Source organism: Mustelus asterias, chromosome 2 (assembly GCF_964213995.1).
Source record: "Mustelus asterias chromosome 2, sMusAst1.hap1.1, whole genome shotgun sequence".
NCBI classification, from domain to species: domain Eukaryota; kingdom Metazoa; phylum Chordata; class Chondrichthyes; order Carcharhiniformes; family Triakidae; genus Mustelus; species Mustelus asterias.
In genome coordinates, this window is record NC_135802.1 from 3,633,622 (window position 1) to 3,650,976 (window position 17,355).

General features: G+C 47.4%; 1 protein-coding gene across 1 annotated transcript in view; it reads right to left on the reverse strand.

The window, feature by feature from the left end:
* The window catches only part of LOC144504332 (uncharacterized), a 107,465-nt gene that overhangs the window by 85,739 nt on the left and 4,371 nt on the right, over positions 1-17,355 (reverse strand). Inside the window, exons 3-5 of the mRNA XM_078229499.1 lie at positions 17,117-17,239; positions 11,593-11,715; positions 7,779-7,904 (exon numbers count right to left, since the gene is read on the reverse strand). Coding sequence (XP_078085625.1) covers positions 7,779-7,904; positions 11,593-11,715; positions 17,117-17,239 — 372 coding nt within the window. The remainder of the gene's footprint in view (positions 1-7,778; positions 7,905-11,592; positions 11,716-17,116; positions 17,240-17,355) is intronic.

The window sequence follows — 17,355 nt, forward strand, 5'->3', positions numbered from 1 at the left end:
GAAGAAGGTGTAACTGGTGTAATCAGCAAGTTTGCGGATGACACGAAGATGGCTGGACTTGCGGATAGCGAAGAGCATTGTCGGGCAATACTGCAGGATATAGATAGGCTGGAAAATTGGGCGGAGAGGTGGCAGATGGAGTTTAATCCGGATAAATGCGAAGTGATGCATTTTGGAAGAAATAATGTAGGGAGGAGTTATACAATAAATGGCAGAGTCATCAGGAGTATAGAAACACAGAGGGACCTAGGTGTGCAAGTCCACAAGTCCTTGAAGGTGGCAACACAGGTGGAGAAGGTGGTGAAGAAGGCATATGGTATGCTTGCCTTTATAGGACGGGGTATAGAGTATAAAAGCTGGAGTCTGATGATGCAGCTGTATAGAACGCTGGTTAGGCCACATTTGGAGTACTGCGTCCAGTTCTGGTCGCCGCACTACCAGAAGGACGTGGCGGCATTGGAGAGAGTGCAGAGAAGGTTTACCAGGATGTTGCCTGGTATGGAGGGTCTTAGCTATGAGGAGAGATTGGGTAGACTGCGGTTGTTCTCCTTGGAAAGACGGAGAATGAGGGGAGATCTAATAGAGGTATACAAGATTATGAAGGGTATAGATAGGGTGAACAGTGGGAAGCTTTTTCCCAGGTCGGAGGTGACGATCACGAGGGGTCACGGGCTCAAGCTGAGAGGGGCGAAGTATAACTCAGACATCAGAGGGACGTTTTTTACACAGAGGGTGGTGGGGGCCTGGAATGCGCTGCCAAGTCGGGTGGTGGAGGCAGGCACGCTGACATCGTTTAAGACTTACCTGGATAGTCACATGAGCAGCCTGGGAATGGAGGGATACAAACGATTGGTCTAGTTGGACCAAGGAGCGGCACAGGCTTGGAGGGCCGAAGGGCCTGTTTCCTGTGCTGTACTGTTCTTTGTTCTTTGCCATTTCTTTGCCCAAATTTCCAGCCTATCTATATCCTTCTGTAGCCTCTGACAATGTTCCTCACTATCTGCAAGTCTAGCCATTTTCGTGTCGTCCGCAAACTTACTGATCTTCCCAGTTACGCCTTCTTCCAGATCGTTTATATAAATCACAAACAGCAGAGGTCCCAATGCAGAGCCCTGCGGAACACCACTAGTCACAGGCATCCAGCTGGAAAAAGACCCTTCCACTACCACCCTCTGTCTTCTGTGACCAAGCCAGTTCTCCACCCATCTAGCCACCTCCCCCTTTATCCCATGAGTTCCAACCTTTTGCACCAACCTCCCATGAGGGATTTTGTCAAATGCTTCACTAAAGTCCATATAGACGACATCCACGGCCCTTCCCTCGTCAACCATTCTAGTCACTTCTTCAAAAACCTCCACCAGGTTAGTGAGGCATGACCTCCCTCTCACAAAACCATGCTGACTATCGTTAATGAGTTTATTCCTTTCTAAATGCGCATACATCCTATCTCTAAGAATCCTCTCCAACAACTTCCCGACCACGGACGTCAAGCTCACCGGCCTATAATTTCCCGGGTTATCCTTCCTACCCTTCTTAAATAACGGGACCACATTAGCTATCCTCCAATCCTCTGGGACCTTACCTGTGTCCAGTGACGAGACAAAGATTTGCATCAGAGGCCCAGCGATTTCATCTCTCGTCTCCCTGAGCAGCCTTGGATAGATTCCATCAGGCCCTGGGGATTTGTCAGTCTTTATATTCCCTAAGAAACCTAACACTTCCTCCCTTGTAATGGAGATTTTCTCTAACGGGTCAACACTCCCCTCCGTGACACTCCCAGTCAACACATCCCTCTCCTTTGTGAATACCGACGCAAAGTATTCATTTAGGATCTCCCCTACTTCTTTGGGCTCTAAGCATAATTCCTCACTTTTGTCCCTGAGAGGTCCGATTTTTTCCCTGACAACCCTTTTGTTCCTAAAATATGAATAAAATGCCTTGGGATTCTCCTTAATCCTATCTGCCAAGGACATTTCGTGACCCCTTTTTGCCCTTCTAATTCCTCGTTTGAGTTCTTTCCTACTTTCTTTGTATTCCTCCAGAGCTCCCTCCGTTTTTAGCTGCTTGGACCTAACATCCGCCTCTCTTTTCTTTTTGACCAATCCCTCAATTTCCCTGGTTTATCCACGGTTCTCGAATCCTACCCTTCCTATCCTTTTTTACAGGCACATGCCTATCCTGCAGCCCTAACAACTGTTCCTTCAAAGACTCCCACATGCCAGATGTGGATTTACCCTCAAACAGCCTCTCCCAATCAACAGCTGCCAATTTCTGCCTAATCCCACTAAAGTTAGCCTTCCCCCAATCCAACACCTTACCCTTGGGACACCACTCATCCTTTTCCATCACTATTGGATAGGTAACTGGCTGTCTGATCGAAGACAGAGGGTGGTGGTGGATGGAAAATTTTCGGATTGGAGGCAGGTTGCTAGCGGAGTGCCACAGGGATCAGTGCTTGGTCCTCTGCTCTTTGTGATTTTTATTAATGACTTAGAGGAGGGGGCTGAAGGGTGGATCAGTAAATTTGCTGATGACACCAAGATTGGTGGAGTAGTGGATGAGGTGGAGGGCTGTTGTAGGCTGCAAAGAGACATAGATAGGATGCAAAGCTGGGCTGAAAAATGGCAAATGGAGTTTAACCCTGATAAATGTGAGGTGATTCATTTTGGTAGGACAAATTTAAATGTGGATTACAGGGTCAAAGGTAGGGTTCTGAAGACTGTGGAGGAACAGAGAGATCTTGGGGTCCATATCCACAGATCTCTAAAGGTTGCCACTCAAGTGGATAGAGCTGTGAAGAAGGCCTATAGTGTGTTAGCTTTTATTAACAGGGGGTTGGAGTTTAAGAGCCGTGGGGTTATGCTGCAACTGTACAGGACCTTGGTGAGACCACATTTGGAATATTGTGTGCAGTTCTGGTCACCTCACTATAAGAAGGATGTGGAAGCGCTGGAAAGAATGCAGAGGAGATTTACCAGGATGCTGCCTGGTTTGGAGGGTAGGTCTTATGAGGAAAGGTTGAGGGAGCTAGGGCTGTTCTCTCTGGAGCGGAGGAGGCTGAGGGGAGACTTAATAGAGGTTTATAAAATGATGAAGGGGATAGATAGAGTGAACGTTCAAAGACTATTTCCTCGGGTGGATGGAGCTATTACAAGGGGGCATAACTATAGGGTTCGTGGTGGGAGATACAGGAAGGATATCAGATGTAGGTTCTTTACGCAGAGAGTGGTTGGGGTGTGGAATGGACTGCCTGCAGTGATAGTGGAGTCAGACACTTCAGGAACATTTAAGCGGTTATTGGATAGGCACATGGAGCACACCAGGATGATAGGGAGTGGGATAGCTTGATCTTGGTTTCAGATAAAGCTCGGCACAACATCGTGGGCCGAAGGGCCTGTTCTGTGCTGTACTGTTCTATGTTCTATCCTAAAGCTAACAGAATTGTGGTCACTATTTGCCACTTGTTCCCCTACCGAAACTTTGAAGACCTGACCGGGCTCATTCCCCAGTACTAGGTCCAGTATAGCCCCCTCTCTAGTCGGGCTATCTACATATTGTTCCAAAGAACCTTCCTGTACGCATTTTACAAATTCCTCCCCATTCAGACTCCCAGCCCTACGCGATTTCCAATCTATACCAGGGAAATTGAAGTCTCCCACTACAACAACCCTATTTTTCCTGCACCTATCCATTATCTCCTGACATATCCGTTCTTCCACTTCCCTTGGGCTGTTGGGGGGCCTGTAGTATACCCCTAACATAGTGACTGCGCCCTTCCTGTTTCTGAGCTCCACCCACAGTGACTCGTTACACGACCCCTCTGAATTGTCCTCCCTCTGCACCGCTGTAATATGCTCTCTAACTAATACTGCTACTCCCCCACCTCTTTTGGCCCCTCCTCTATCTCGCCTAAAACACTTGTACCCCGGAATATTCAGCTGCCAGTCCTGTCCCTCTTTCAACCAAGTCTCTGTCACCGCAACCACATCCAAATTCCTCGTGAGCATTAAGGCCCTAAGTTCGTCTGTCTTACCTGCTACGCTCCTTGCATTGAAGTAGATGCACTCCAGACCTCCAGGCCCAGTGAGGTCATCCTCCCCCAGAGTGCTCTTCTTCTTTGCCAGCCTTGTCCTGGCCCCAAGCTCGTCTCCAGCCTCTACACTTGTAGACATAATTTTTTGATCCCCACCCCCCTGCCATATTAGTTTAAACCCACCCGAACTGCACTCGCAAAACTCCCAGCCAGGATATTCGTGCCCTTCCAATTTAGTTGTGACCCATCCTTCTTGTACAGGTGCCCTCCTCTCTTGAAAACGTCCCAGTGATCCAAGAATATGAAGCCCTCCCTCCCGGACCAGTCCTTTAGCCAAGCATTCAATTGTACTATCTCCCTATTCCTAGCCTCACTGGCACGAGGCATTGGGAGCAGCCCAGAGATGGCCACCCTGGAGGCCCTACTTTTTAGCCTATTTCCCAACTCCCTGAATTGCTCTCGTAGGATCCCCCTACTCTTCCTATCTACGTCATTTGCACCAATGTGTACAATGACATCCGTTTCTTTATCCTCCCCTTTTAATAAAGCAAGAAAGACAAAAGAGAGTGACAGAGAGAAAGATTGAGAAATAGCCAGAGAGATAGCCAGAGAGATAGCCAGAGAGATAGACAGAGAGATAGACAGAGAGATAGACAGAGAGATAGACAGAGAGATAGACAGAGAGATAGACAGAGAGATAGACAGAGAGATAGACAGAGAGATAGACTAGGGAGATAAGACACCACCTCATCCCAGGAATCGACCAGAAAAAGTGAACTTTTTCTGAGCTGCTTCTACTGCAATGATATCCTTTTTTTAATAAAGAGATCAAAACTGTGTAGACTTTTCCAGATGTGATCTCACCAAGGCCCTGTACAGCTGCAGTAAAACGTCCTACTCGAATACTCCATTCCCTTTGTAATAAACACCAACATTCCAAGATGATAGGGGGATTGACAAAGCAAACATGGGAAGCATTTTCCTCTTGTGGGGCGATCTGGAACAGGAGGTCATTGTTTTAGGAAAAGGGGTGGCAGATTTAAATCAAAATGAGGAGGAACTCCCTCTCTGTAAGGGTTGTGAATCTGTGGAATTCTCTGCCTCGGAGGGAGGTGGATGCCCGGACACTGAGTAAATTTAAGGATTTTTAATTAGTAATGGGTTGTAGGGTATGGAGAACGGGCAGGAAGGTGGAGTTAGAATCATAGAATCCCTACAGCACAGAAAGAGGCCATTCGGCCCATTGAGTCTGCACCGATCACAATTCCAACCAGGCCGTATTCCCGTAACCCCATGCATTTACCCTGCTAATCCCCCTCACACTAAGAGGCAATTTAGCATGGCCAATCAACCTAACCCACACATCTTTGGAGGAAACCGGAGCACCTGGAGGAAACCCACGCAGACACGGGTAGAATGTGCAAACTCCACACAGACAGTGACCCAAGCTGGGAATTGAACCCGGGTCCCTAGCGCTGTGAGGCAGCAGTGCTAACCACTGTGCCACCGTGCCGCCCCGGGTCCCTGGTGCTGTGAGGCAGCAGTGTTAACCACTGTGCCACCATGCTGCCCCGGGTCCCTGGCGCTGTGAGGCAGCAGTGTTAACCACTGTGCCACCGTGCTGCCCCGGGTCCCTGGCGCTGTGAGGCAGCAGTGCGAACCCACTGTGCCACCATGCCGCCCTGGGTCCCTGGCGCTGTGAGGCAGCAGTGTTAACCATTGTGCCACCGTGCTGCCCCGGGTCCCTGGCGCTGTGAGGCAGCAGTGCTAACCACTGTGCCACCATGCTGCTCCAGGTCCCTGGCACTGTGAGGCAGCAGTGCTAACCACTGTGCCACCATGCTGCTCCAGGTCCCTGGCGCTGTGAGGCAGCAGTGCTAACCACTGTGCCACCATGCTGCTCCAGGTCCCTGGCACTGTGAGGCAGCAGTGCTAACCACCGCGCAGCCGTTGTTGAGGCTGAGATGAGATCAGCCATGATCGTATTGAATGGTAGAGCAGGCTCTGGGGGCTGAATGGCCTCCTGCTCCGAGTTCTTACGAGTTGCCTTCCTAATTTGCTGTACTTGCATCCTGACTTTCTAACGTTCATGCACTTGGATTCCCAGATCCCTCTGTACCTCAGAGTTCTGCAATCTCTCTCCATTGAATTCGTATTCCGCTTTTCTCTCCTTCCTGCCAAAGTGCAGACGTTCACATTTACTCACATTATTCTCCATCTGCCAGATTTCTGCCCTCTCCCTTCTCCTGTCTCTATCCCTTTCCAGCCTCTCTCCCTCCTCTTGACAACTTACTTCCCGGCCCCTCTTGCTGTTTTCGGCAAATTTAGCTACAAACATTCATCCCTCCACCCACATCACTGAGGTAGATTGTAAATGTTGAGGTCCCAGCACTGATCTCTGTGGCACTCCACCATGCTAATAGTTCACCTCACGCACCATACAATCTAATCTTGTATATTAAACTTTGATGTGGCAATTCATCAAAAGCTTTTTGGAAATCCAAGTACACTACATCTACAGGCTCCCCTTTCTCCACCTTGCTTGTTACTTCCTCATAAATCTCTGATGATATAATTTATCAAAGCTTCATTTTCCCCAGCCTATTGACAGTGCTCAGATCTTATCGTTCACATTTTTAGAGCTCTCTCACCTGTCCAATTGCATCTCATCTATATGCATCTATATTACCTACATAGTGTTGTTTTACCTGGAAATTAGTCTCACCTGTACAGGCCTGTCTCACCTGTACAGCTCTGTCTCACCTGTACAGCCCTGTCTCACCTGTACAGCTCTGTCTCACCTGTACAGCTCTGTCTCACCTGTACAGCCCTGTCTCACCTGTACAGCTCTGTCTCACCTGTACAGCTCTGTCTCACCTGTACAGCTGTCTCACCTGTACAGCCCTGTCTCACCTGTACAGCCCTGTCTCACGTGTACAGCTCTGTCTCACCTGTACAGCCCTGTCTCACCTGTACAGCCCTGTCTCACGTGTACAGCTCTGTCTCACCTGTACAGCCCTGTCTCACCTGTACAGCTCTGTCTCACCTGTACAGCCCTGTCTCACCTGTACAGCCCTGTCTCACGTGTACAGCTCTGTCTCACCTGTACAGCCCTGTCTCACCTGTACAGCCCTGTCTCACGTGTACAGCCCTGTCTCACGTGTACAGCTCTGTCTCACCTGTACAGCCCTGTCTCACCTGTACAGCTCTGTCTCACCTGTACAGCCCTGTCTCACCTGTACAGCCCTTTCTCACGTGTACAGCTCTGTCTCACCTGTACAGCCCTGTCTCACCTGTACAGCTCTGTCTCACCTGTACAGCTCTGTCTCACCTGTACAGCTCTGTCTCACCTGTACAGCCCTGTCTCACCTGTACAGCCCTGTCTCACCTGTACAGCCCTGTCTCACGTGTACAGCTCTGTCTCACCTGTACAGCCCTGTCTCACCTGTACAGCTCTGTCTCACCTGTACAGCCCTGTCTCACCTGTACAGCTCTGTCTCACCTGTACAGCTCTGCCTCACCTGTACAGCTCTGTCTCACCCGTACAGCTCTGTCTCACCTGTACAGCTCTGTCTCACCTGCACAGCTGTCTCACCTGTACAGCTGTCTCACCTGTACAGCTCTGTCTCATCTGCACAGCTTTGTCTTACCTGTAAAGCTCCGTCTTACCTGTAAAGCTCTGTCTCACCTGTACAGCCCTGTCTCACCTGCACAGCTCTGTCTCACCTGTACAGCTCTGTCTCACCTGTACAGGTCTTCCTGTTGTCCATCAGTTTCCAGCCGTGTTGGCAGCTACACTCGAGCTGGCCATGATTCCGCTCTGTGCACACATGCTGACAACCACCATTCAGCAGCTGACAGGAAGTGATGTCTGTAAGATACCGAATACCACCGCCATCATTACTGCATCAAACAGTCAAACAACACACATAGCAGGGTGAGGAATGCATGGGTTTGGGTATGGTTAATAGATCGAATAGGCCAGGTGCTGCATAGATGGGAACATAATCTGATAAAGGAGGGCGAGGTTTATATACAGAATAACAGACTGGAATCTAATCGAGGGGTTCAGGGTGGTTTATATATAGAATAACAGATACCCGGGAGTGAGTTACAGACTGGAATCTAATCGAGGGGTTCGGGGTGGTTTATATATAGAATAACAGATACCCGGGAGTGAGTTACAGACTGGAATCTAATCGAGGGGTTCGGGGTGGTTTATATATAGAATAACAGATACCCAGGAGTGAGTTACAGACTGGAATCTAATCGAGGGGTTCCGGGTGGTTTATATACAGAATAACAGATACCCGGGAGTGAGTTACAGACTGGAATCTAATCGAGGGGTTCAGGGTGGTTTATATATAGAATAACAGATACCCGGGAGTGAGTTACAGACTGGAATCTAATCGAGGGGTTCGGGGTGGTTTATATATAGAATAACAGATACCCAGGAGTGAGTTACAGACTGGAATTTAATCGAGGGGTTCGGGGTGGTTTATATACAGAATAACAGATACCCGGGAGTGAGTTACAGACTGGAATCTAATCGAGGGGCTCGGGGTGGTTTATATATAGAATAACAGATACCCAGGAGTGAGTTACAGACTGGAATCAAATCGAGGGGTTCGGGGTGGTTTACACATAGAATAACAGATACCCGAAAGTGAGTTACAGACTGGAATATAATCGAGGGGTTCAGGGTGGTTTATATATAGAATAACAGATACCCGGGAGTGAGTTACAGGCTGGAATCTAATCGAGGGGTTCAAGGTGGTTTATATATAGAATAACAGATACCCAGGAGTGAGTTAAAGACTGGAATCTAATCGAGAGGTTCGGGTGGTTTATATATAGAATAACAGATACCAGGGAGTGAGTTACAGACTGGAATTTAATCGAGGGGTTTGGGGTGGTTTATATACAGAATAACAGATACCCGGGAGTGAGTTACAGACTGGAATCTAATCCAGGAGTTCAGGGTGGTTTATATATAGAATAATAGATACCCAGGAGTGAGTAACAGACTGGAATCTAAACGAAGGGTTCGGGGGTGGTTTATATATAGAATAACAGATACCTGGGAGTGAGTTACAGACTGGAATCTAATCCAGGAGTTCAGGGTGGTATATATATGGAATAACAGATACCCGGGAGTGAGTTAAAGACTGGAATCTAATGGAGGTGTTCGGGGTGGTTTATATATAGAATAACAGATACCCGGGAGTGAGTTACAGAGTGGAATCTAATCGAGGGGCTCGGGGTGGTTTATATATAGAATAACAGATACCCGGGAGTGAGTTACAGACTGGAATCTAATCGAGGGGTTTGGGGAGATTTATATATAGAATAACAGATACCCGGGAGTGAGTTACAGACTGGATTCTAATCGAGGGGTTCAGGGTGGTTTATATATAGAATAACAGATACCCGGGAGTGAGTTACAGACTGGAATCTAATCGAGGAGTTCAGGGTGGTTTATATATAGAATAACAGATACCCGGGAGTGAGTTACAGACTGGAATCTAATCGAGGGGTTCAGGGTGGTTTACACATAGAATAACAGATACCCGGGAGTGAGTTACAGACTGGAATCTAATCGAGGAGTTCAGGGTGGTTTATATATAGAATAACAGATACCCGGGAGTGAGTTACAGACTGGAATCTAATCGAGGGGTTTGGGGTGGTTTATATATAGAATAACAGATACCCGGGAGTGAGTCACAGACTGGAATCTAATCGAGGGGTTCGGGGTGGTTTATATATAGAATAACAGATACCCAGGAGTGAGTTACAGACTGGAATCTAATCGAGGGGTTTGGGGAGATTTATATATAGAATAACAGATAGCCGGGAGTGAGTTACAGACTGGAATCTAATCGAGGGGTTCAGGGTGGTTTACACATAGAATAACAGATACCCGGGAGTGAGTTACAGACTGGAATCTAATCGAGGAGTTCAGGGTGGTTTATATATAGAATAACAGATACCCGGGAGTGAGTTACAGACTGGAATCTAATCCAGGAGTTCAGGGTGGTTTATATATAGAATAACAGATACCCGGGAGTGAGTTACAGACTGGAATATAATCGAGGGGTTCGGGGTGGTTTATACATAGAATAACAGATACCCGGGAGTGAGTTACAGACTGGAATCTAATCGAGGGGTTTGGGGTGGTTTATATATAGAATAACAGATACCCGGGAGTGAGTTACAGACTGCAATCTAATCGAGTGGTTCGGGGTGGTTTATATACAGAATAACAGATACCCGGGAGTGAGTTACAGACTGGAATCTAATCGAGGGGTTCGGGGTGGTTTCTCTACAGAATAACAGATACCCGGGAGTGAGTTACAGACTGCAATCTAATCGAGTGGTTCAGGGTGGTTTATATATAGAATAACAGATACCCGGGAGTGAGTCACAGACTGGAATCTAATCGAGGGGTTCGGGGTGGTTTATATATAGAATAACAGATACCCAGGAGTGAGTTACAGACTGGAATCTAATCGAGGGGTTTGGGGAGATTTATATATAGAATAACAGATAGCCGGGAGTGAGTTACAGACTGGAATCTAATCGAGGGGTTCAGGGTGGTTTACACATAGAATAACAGATACCCGGGAGTGAGTTACAGACTGGAATCTAATCGAGGAGTTCAGGGTGGTTTATATATAGAATAACAGATACCCGGGAGTGAGTTACAGACTGGAATCTAATCCAGGAGTTCAGGGTGGTTTATATATAGAATAACAGATACCCGGGAGTGAGTTACAGACTGGAATCTAATCGAGGAGTTCAGGGTGGTTTATATATAGAATAACAGATACCCGGGAGTGAGTTACAGACTGGAATCTAATCCAGGAGTTCAGGGTGGTTTATATATAGAATAACAGATACCCGGGAGTGAGTTACAGACTGGAATCTAATCGAGGGGTTCGGGGTGGTTTCTCTACAGAATAACAGATACCCGGGAGTGAGTTACAGACTGCAATCTAATCGAGTGGTTCAGGGTGGTTTATATATAGAATAACAGATACCCGGGAGTGAGTCACAGACTGGAATCTAATCGAGGGGTTCGGGGTGGTTTATATATAGAATAACAGATACCCAGGAGTGAGTTACAGACTGGAATCTAATCGAGGGGTTTGGGGAGATTTATATATAGAATAACAGATAGCCGGGAGTGAGTTACAGACTGGAATCTAATCGAGGGGTTCAGGGTGGTTTACACATAGAATAACAGATACCCGGGAGTGAGTTACAGACTGGAATCTAATCGAGGAGTTCAGGGTGGTTTATATATAGAATAACAGATACCCGGGAGTGAGTTACAGACTGGAATCTAATCGAGGGGTTTGGGGTGGTTTATATATAGAATAACAGATACCCGGGAGTGAGTCTAATCGAGAGACTTTCAAGGCATCAGCACTGCTGTTTCTGGAGGTCAGTCCCTAGACGTGATCAGTGTCAGCTGGAATGACTTGCAGCATCCTCGCAGTATGTGGAGGTAGATTAAGGAGATGCAGTATCTGATGAAGTGTGTGGCCATCACTCACTGATACAGGTGATATTGTCCTTGTCCAATGCCAGTCCAACAGGGCACTCACAAGTGTAACTCCCATTTCTATTGGTGCAGAAGTGGGAGCACTGCCCATTGGTAATCTTACACTCATCAATATCTGAGAACGATAAAGAGAAACGAAACAGAGTTAAACTGACACTCACAGGAGAAAGAGTTTAACTACCCAGCCCACATTGCATTCACCAGAACCTGAACTGGACTAGCCAGATAAATACTGTGGCTACAACGGCAGGTCAGAGGCTGGGAATCCTGCAAAACCTTTGCTGGACTCGCCATGATCCTCAAAGCTTATCCACAACCTACAAGGTCAGAAACATCTTCCGAGCTCTGCAAAGACCAATAACTTTCCAAACAAGATTAATTTCCCAGTCACCGATGGAAATAAGCAAATAATACTTACTGTAACAAATAAACTAAAATCACCAGAGATCAAACATTAATTAACAGGGACCCAATAAACCAAACTCAATGAAAAGGTACTTTTGCATCAACGAACCAATAGAATTGAGATGTGTCTCATAACTCAATGACAAAAGACAGGGGAATATTGTAGTGGGTTGTTTTTCAAACTGGAGGCCTGTGACCAGCGGTGTGCCTCAGGGATCAGTGCTGGGCCCACTGTTATTTGTCATTTATATTAATGATTTGGATGAGAATATAGGAGGCACGGTCAGTAAGTTTGCAGATGATACCAAGATTGGTGGCATAGTGGACAGTGAAGAAGGTTATCTTCGATTGCAACGGGATCTTGATCAATTGGGCCAGCGGGCTGATGAATGGCAGATGGAGTTTAATTTAGATAAACGTGAGGTGATGCATTTGGTAGATTGAACCAGGGCAGGGCTTACTCAGTTAATGGTAGGGCACTGCGGAGAGTTATAGAACAAAGAAATCTCGGGATACAGGTTCATAGCTCCTTGAAAGTGGAGACACAGGTGGACAGAGTGGTGAAGAAGGCATTCGGCATGCTTGGTTTCATCGGTCAGAACATTGAATACAGGAGGTATATTCTCTTGAAGAGAATATAAACCTTCACAAGGTTACTTGTTAACAAACAGTCCTCCTCTGCTCTTTGCAGCATCAGGTGCTTTTGCTTGAGAGAGTTGTATCTGCCTTGCCCTCCTCGCCCTGTTCCATCAAACACCTGCTTCTTTGCTGTGATTCTCTGACAAGGTGCAATTGTCACCAAATTCCAATAAGTTTCTGTTTTGAGTTTTCTCCCCATAGCTACCAGATCACATGGGCCTCTCCCTGCAGTGACGAGTTTAATATAAGCTCACTATTCCCCTTTTCAAAATGTTCCGTTTAACTCTCAATGTGAATTAGACATTTCATAACGAGTATAATGGAATACCCTCCACTTGCCTGGATGAGTGAAACCCCAAAAACACTCAAATCATTCAGGATAAAGCTTGAACAAAGAGCAAAGAGAATTACAGCACAGGAACAGGCCCTTCGGCCCTCCAAGCCTGCACCGACCATGCTGCCCGACTGAACTAAAACCCCCGACCCTTCCGGGGACCATATCCCTCTATAACAATTCCAGTCTATATGACTGGAATTGTTATAGCTCTAGCTCGTTAGAGGGGTCAGTTTTTGTTCAAAGCGTGCAGGAAGGTTTTTTGACTCAGTATGTAGACAGGCCAACTAGAGGTGAGGCTATATTGGATCTGGTGCTGGGAAATGAGCCAGACCAGGTGCTAGACTTGGAAGTTGGTGTGCATTTTGGTGATAGTGACCACAATTCGGTTACGTTCACCTTAGTGATGGAAAGGGATAGGCATGAACCTCGGGCCAGTGGTTTTAGCTGGGGGAAGGGTAATTATGAGGCTATTAGGAGAGAATTAGGAAACATAGGTTGGACTAGGAGATTACAGGGACTGGGAACGTCCGACATGTGGAGTTTTTTCAAGGAGCAGCTACTGCGAGTCTGTGATAGGTATGTCCCTGTCAGGCAAGGAGGAATTGGTAGGGCTAGGGAACCGTGGTGCACCAAAAAAGTTTCTTTGTTGGTTAAAAAGAAAAAGGAGGCTTATGTTCGGATGAGACGTGAGCACTCGGGTAGTGCACTAGAAAGCTTTAGATTGGCTAAGAGGGAGTTGAAGAGCGAGCTTAGAAGGGCTAAAAGGGGACATGAGAAGACTTTGGCGGATAGGGTTAAAGAGAATCCTAAGGCGTTCTATAGGTATGTCAAGAACAGAAGGTTGGTTAGGGCAAGTTTAGGGCCAGTTATAGATGGCAGAGGGAAGTTATGTGTGGAACCGGAGGAGATTGGTGAAGCATTGAACCAATATTTCTCTTCGGTGTTCACGCAAGGGGACATGAATATAGCTGAGGAGGACACTGGGTTGCAAGGGAGTAGAATAGACAGTATTACAGTTGATAAGGAGGATGTGCAGGATATTCTGGAGGGTCTGAAAATAGATAAATCCCCTGGTCCGGATGGGATTTATCCAAGGATTCTCTGGGAGGCAAGAGAAGTGATTGCAGCGCCTCTGGCTCTGATCTTCAGGTCGTCGTTGGCCTCTGGTATAGTACCAGAAGATTGGAGGTTAGCGAATGTTGTCCCATTGTTTAAGAAGGGGAACAGAGACTTCCCCGGGAATTATAGACCGGTGAGTCTCACTTCTGTTGTCGGCAAGATGTTGAAAAAATTATAAGGGATAGGATTTATAGTTATTTGGAGAGTAATGAATTGATAGGTGATAGTCAGCATGGTTTTGTGGCAGGTAGGTCGTGCCTTACTAACCTTATTGAGTTTTTTGAGAAAGTGACCAAGGAGGTGGATGGGGGCAAGGCAGTGGACGTGGTATATATGGATTTTAGTAAGGCGTTTGATAAGGTTCACCATGGTAGGCTTCTGCAGAAAATGCAGATGGATGGGATTGGGGGTGATCTAGGAAATTGGATCAGGAATTGGCTAGCGGATAGGAAACAGAGGGTGGTGGTTGATAGTAAATATTCATCATGGAGTGCGGTTACAAGTGGTGTACCTCAGGGATCTGTTTTGGGGCCACTGCTGTTTGTAATATTTATTAATGATCTGGATGAGGGTATAGTTGGGTGGATTAGCAAATTTGCTGATGACACCAAAGTCGGTGGTGTGGTAGACAGTGAGGAAGGGTGTCGTAGTCTGCAGGAAGACTTAGACAGGTTGCAAAGTTGGGCCGAGAGGTGGCGGATGGAGTTTAATGCTGAGAAGTGTGAGGTAATTCACTTTGGTAGGAATAACAGTTGTGTTGAGTATAGGGCTAACGGGAGGACTTTGAATAGTGTGGAGGAGCAGAGGGATCTAGGTGTATGTGTGCATAGATCCCTGAAAGTTGGGAATCAAGTAGATAAGGTTGTTAAGAAGGCATATGGTGTCTTGGCGTTTATTGGTAGGGGGATTGAATTTAGGAGTCGTAGCGTTATGTTGCAACTGTACACAACTCTGGTGCGGCCGCACTTGGAGTACTGTGTGCAGTTCTGGTCCCCACATTACAGGAAGGATGTGGAGGCTTTGGAGAGGGTGCAGAGGAGGTTTACCAGGATGTTGCCTGGTATGGAGGGGAGATCCTATGAGGAGAGGCTGAGGGATTTGGGATTGTTTTCGCTGGAAAGGCGGCGGCTAAGAGGGGATCTTATTGAAACATATAAGATGATTAGAGGTTTAGATAGGGTGGATAGTGATAGCCTTTTTCCTCTGATGGAGAAATCCAGCACGAGGGGGCATGGCTTTAAATTGAGGGGGGGTAGTTATAGAACCGATGTCAGGGGTAGGTTCTTTACCCAGAGGGTGGTGAGGGATTGGAATGCCCTGCCAGCATCAGTAGTAAATGCGCCTAGTTTGGGGGCGTTTAAGAGATCCGTAGATAGGTTCATGGACGAAAAGAAATTGGTTTAGGTTGGAGGGTCACAGTTTTTTTTTTAACTGGTCGGTGCAACATCGTGGGCCGAAGGGCCTGTTCTGCGCTGTAATGTTCTATGTTCTATTCCCATCTCATTCATGTACTTGTCAAGACGCCCCTTAAAAGTCACGACCGTATCTGCTTCCACTACCTCCCCCGGCAACGAGTTCCAGGCACCCACTACTCTCTGTGTAAAAAATCTGCCTCGTACATCTCCTTTAAACCTTGCCCCTCGCACCTTAAACCTGTGTCCCCTAGTAATTGACTCTTCCACCCTGGGAAAAAGCCTCTGACTATCCACTCTGTCCATGCCTCTCATAATCTTGTAGACTTCTATCAGGTCGCCCCTCAACCTCAGTCGCTCCAGTGAGAACAAACCAAGTTTCTCCAACCTCACCTCATAGCTAATGCCCTCCATACCAGGCAACGTCCTGGTAAATCTTTTCTGTACCCTCTCCAAAGCCTCCACATCCTTCTGGTAGTGTGGCGACCAGCATCGAACACTATATTCCAAGTGCGGCCTCACTAAGGTTCTATAAAGCGTCAACATGACTTGCCAATTTTTAAACTCAATACCCCGGCTGATGAAGTCAAGCATGCCGTATGCCTTCTTGACTACCTTCTCCACCTGCATTGCCACTTTCAGTGACCTGTGTACCTGTACACCCAGATCCCTTTGCCTATCAATACTCTTTAAGGGTTCTGCCATTTACTGTATATTTCCTATCTGTATTAGACCTTCCAAAATGCATTACCTCACATTTGTCCGGATTAAACTCCATCTGCCATCTCTCTGCCCAAGTCTCCAACTGATCTATATCCTGCTGTATCCTCTGATGGTCCTCATCGCTATCCGCAAATTGATTGGCACCCCATCCACAAACACCCACTCCCTCCACCACCAACGCAGTGACAGCCGTGTGTACCATCTACAAGATGCACTGCAGCAACTCACCAAGGCTCCTTAGGCAGCACCTTCCAAACCCACGGCCACTTCCATCTAGAAGGACAAGAGCAGCAGATACCTGGGAACACCCCCACCTGGAGATTCCCCTCCGAGTCACTCACTGTCCTGACTTGGAAATATATCGGCCGTTCCTTCACTGTCACTGGGTCACAATCCTGGAACTCCCTCCCTAACAGCACTGTGGGTGTACCTACACCTCAGGGACTGCAGCGGCTCAAGAAGGCAGCTCACCAGCACCTTCTGACGGGGCAGTTAGGGATGGGCAGTGAAGGCAGCTCCCCAGCACCTTCTGACGAGGCAGTTAGGGATGGGCAGTGAAGGCAGCTCACCAGCACCTTCTGACGGGGCAGTTAGGGATGGACAGTGAAGGCAGCTCCCCAGCACCTTCTGACGGGGCAGTTAGGGATGGGCAGTGAAGGCAGCTCCAGCCAGTGACACCCACATCCCGTAAGTGAATGAAAGCTGACAGCCGGGGCCTGGTTGGGGGTGGTGTGGACACAGACACAAACCTTGGCCTCCCCTCCAGCTCAGGAACTGTGGTGTTCCTGGAGTCAGTGGAGAATGTTTGACCTCACAATCAGCAATAAATCGGGGTGGAATATTGGCCGTTGTCAAACTATTCTGAAACAATATTGACTCACCAACGCACTGTTTCCTATCGATGTGAAGCTGGTAACCATGGTAACATGTGCAGTCATATGACCCATTGGTGTTTGTACAGATCTGGCTGCAAGCTTCATTCCCAACCCGACATTCATCAAAATCTGCAAAAACAAGCTGAGAAATAGTCACACACGCACACACACCCGCACACACACCCGCACACACACACACACACACACACACACTCACACACACACCCGCACACACACTCACACAC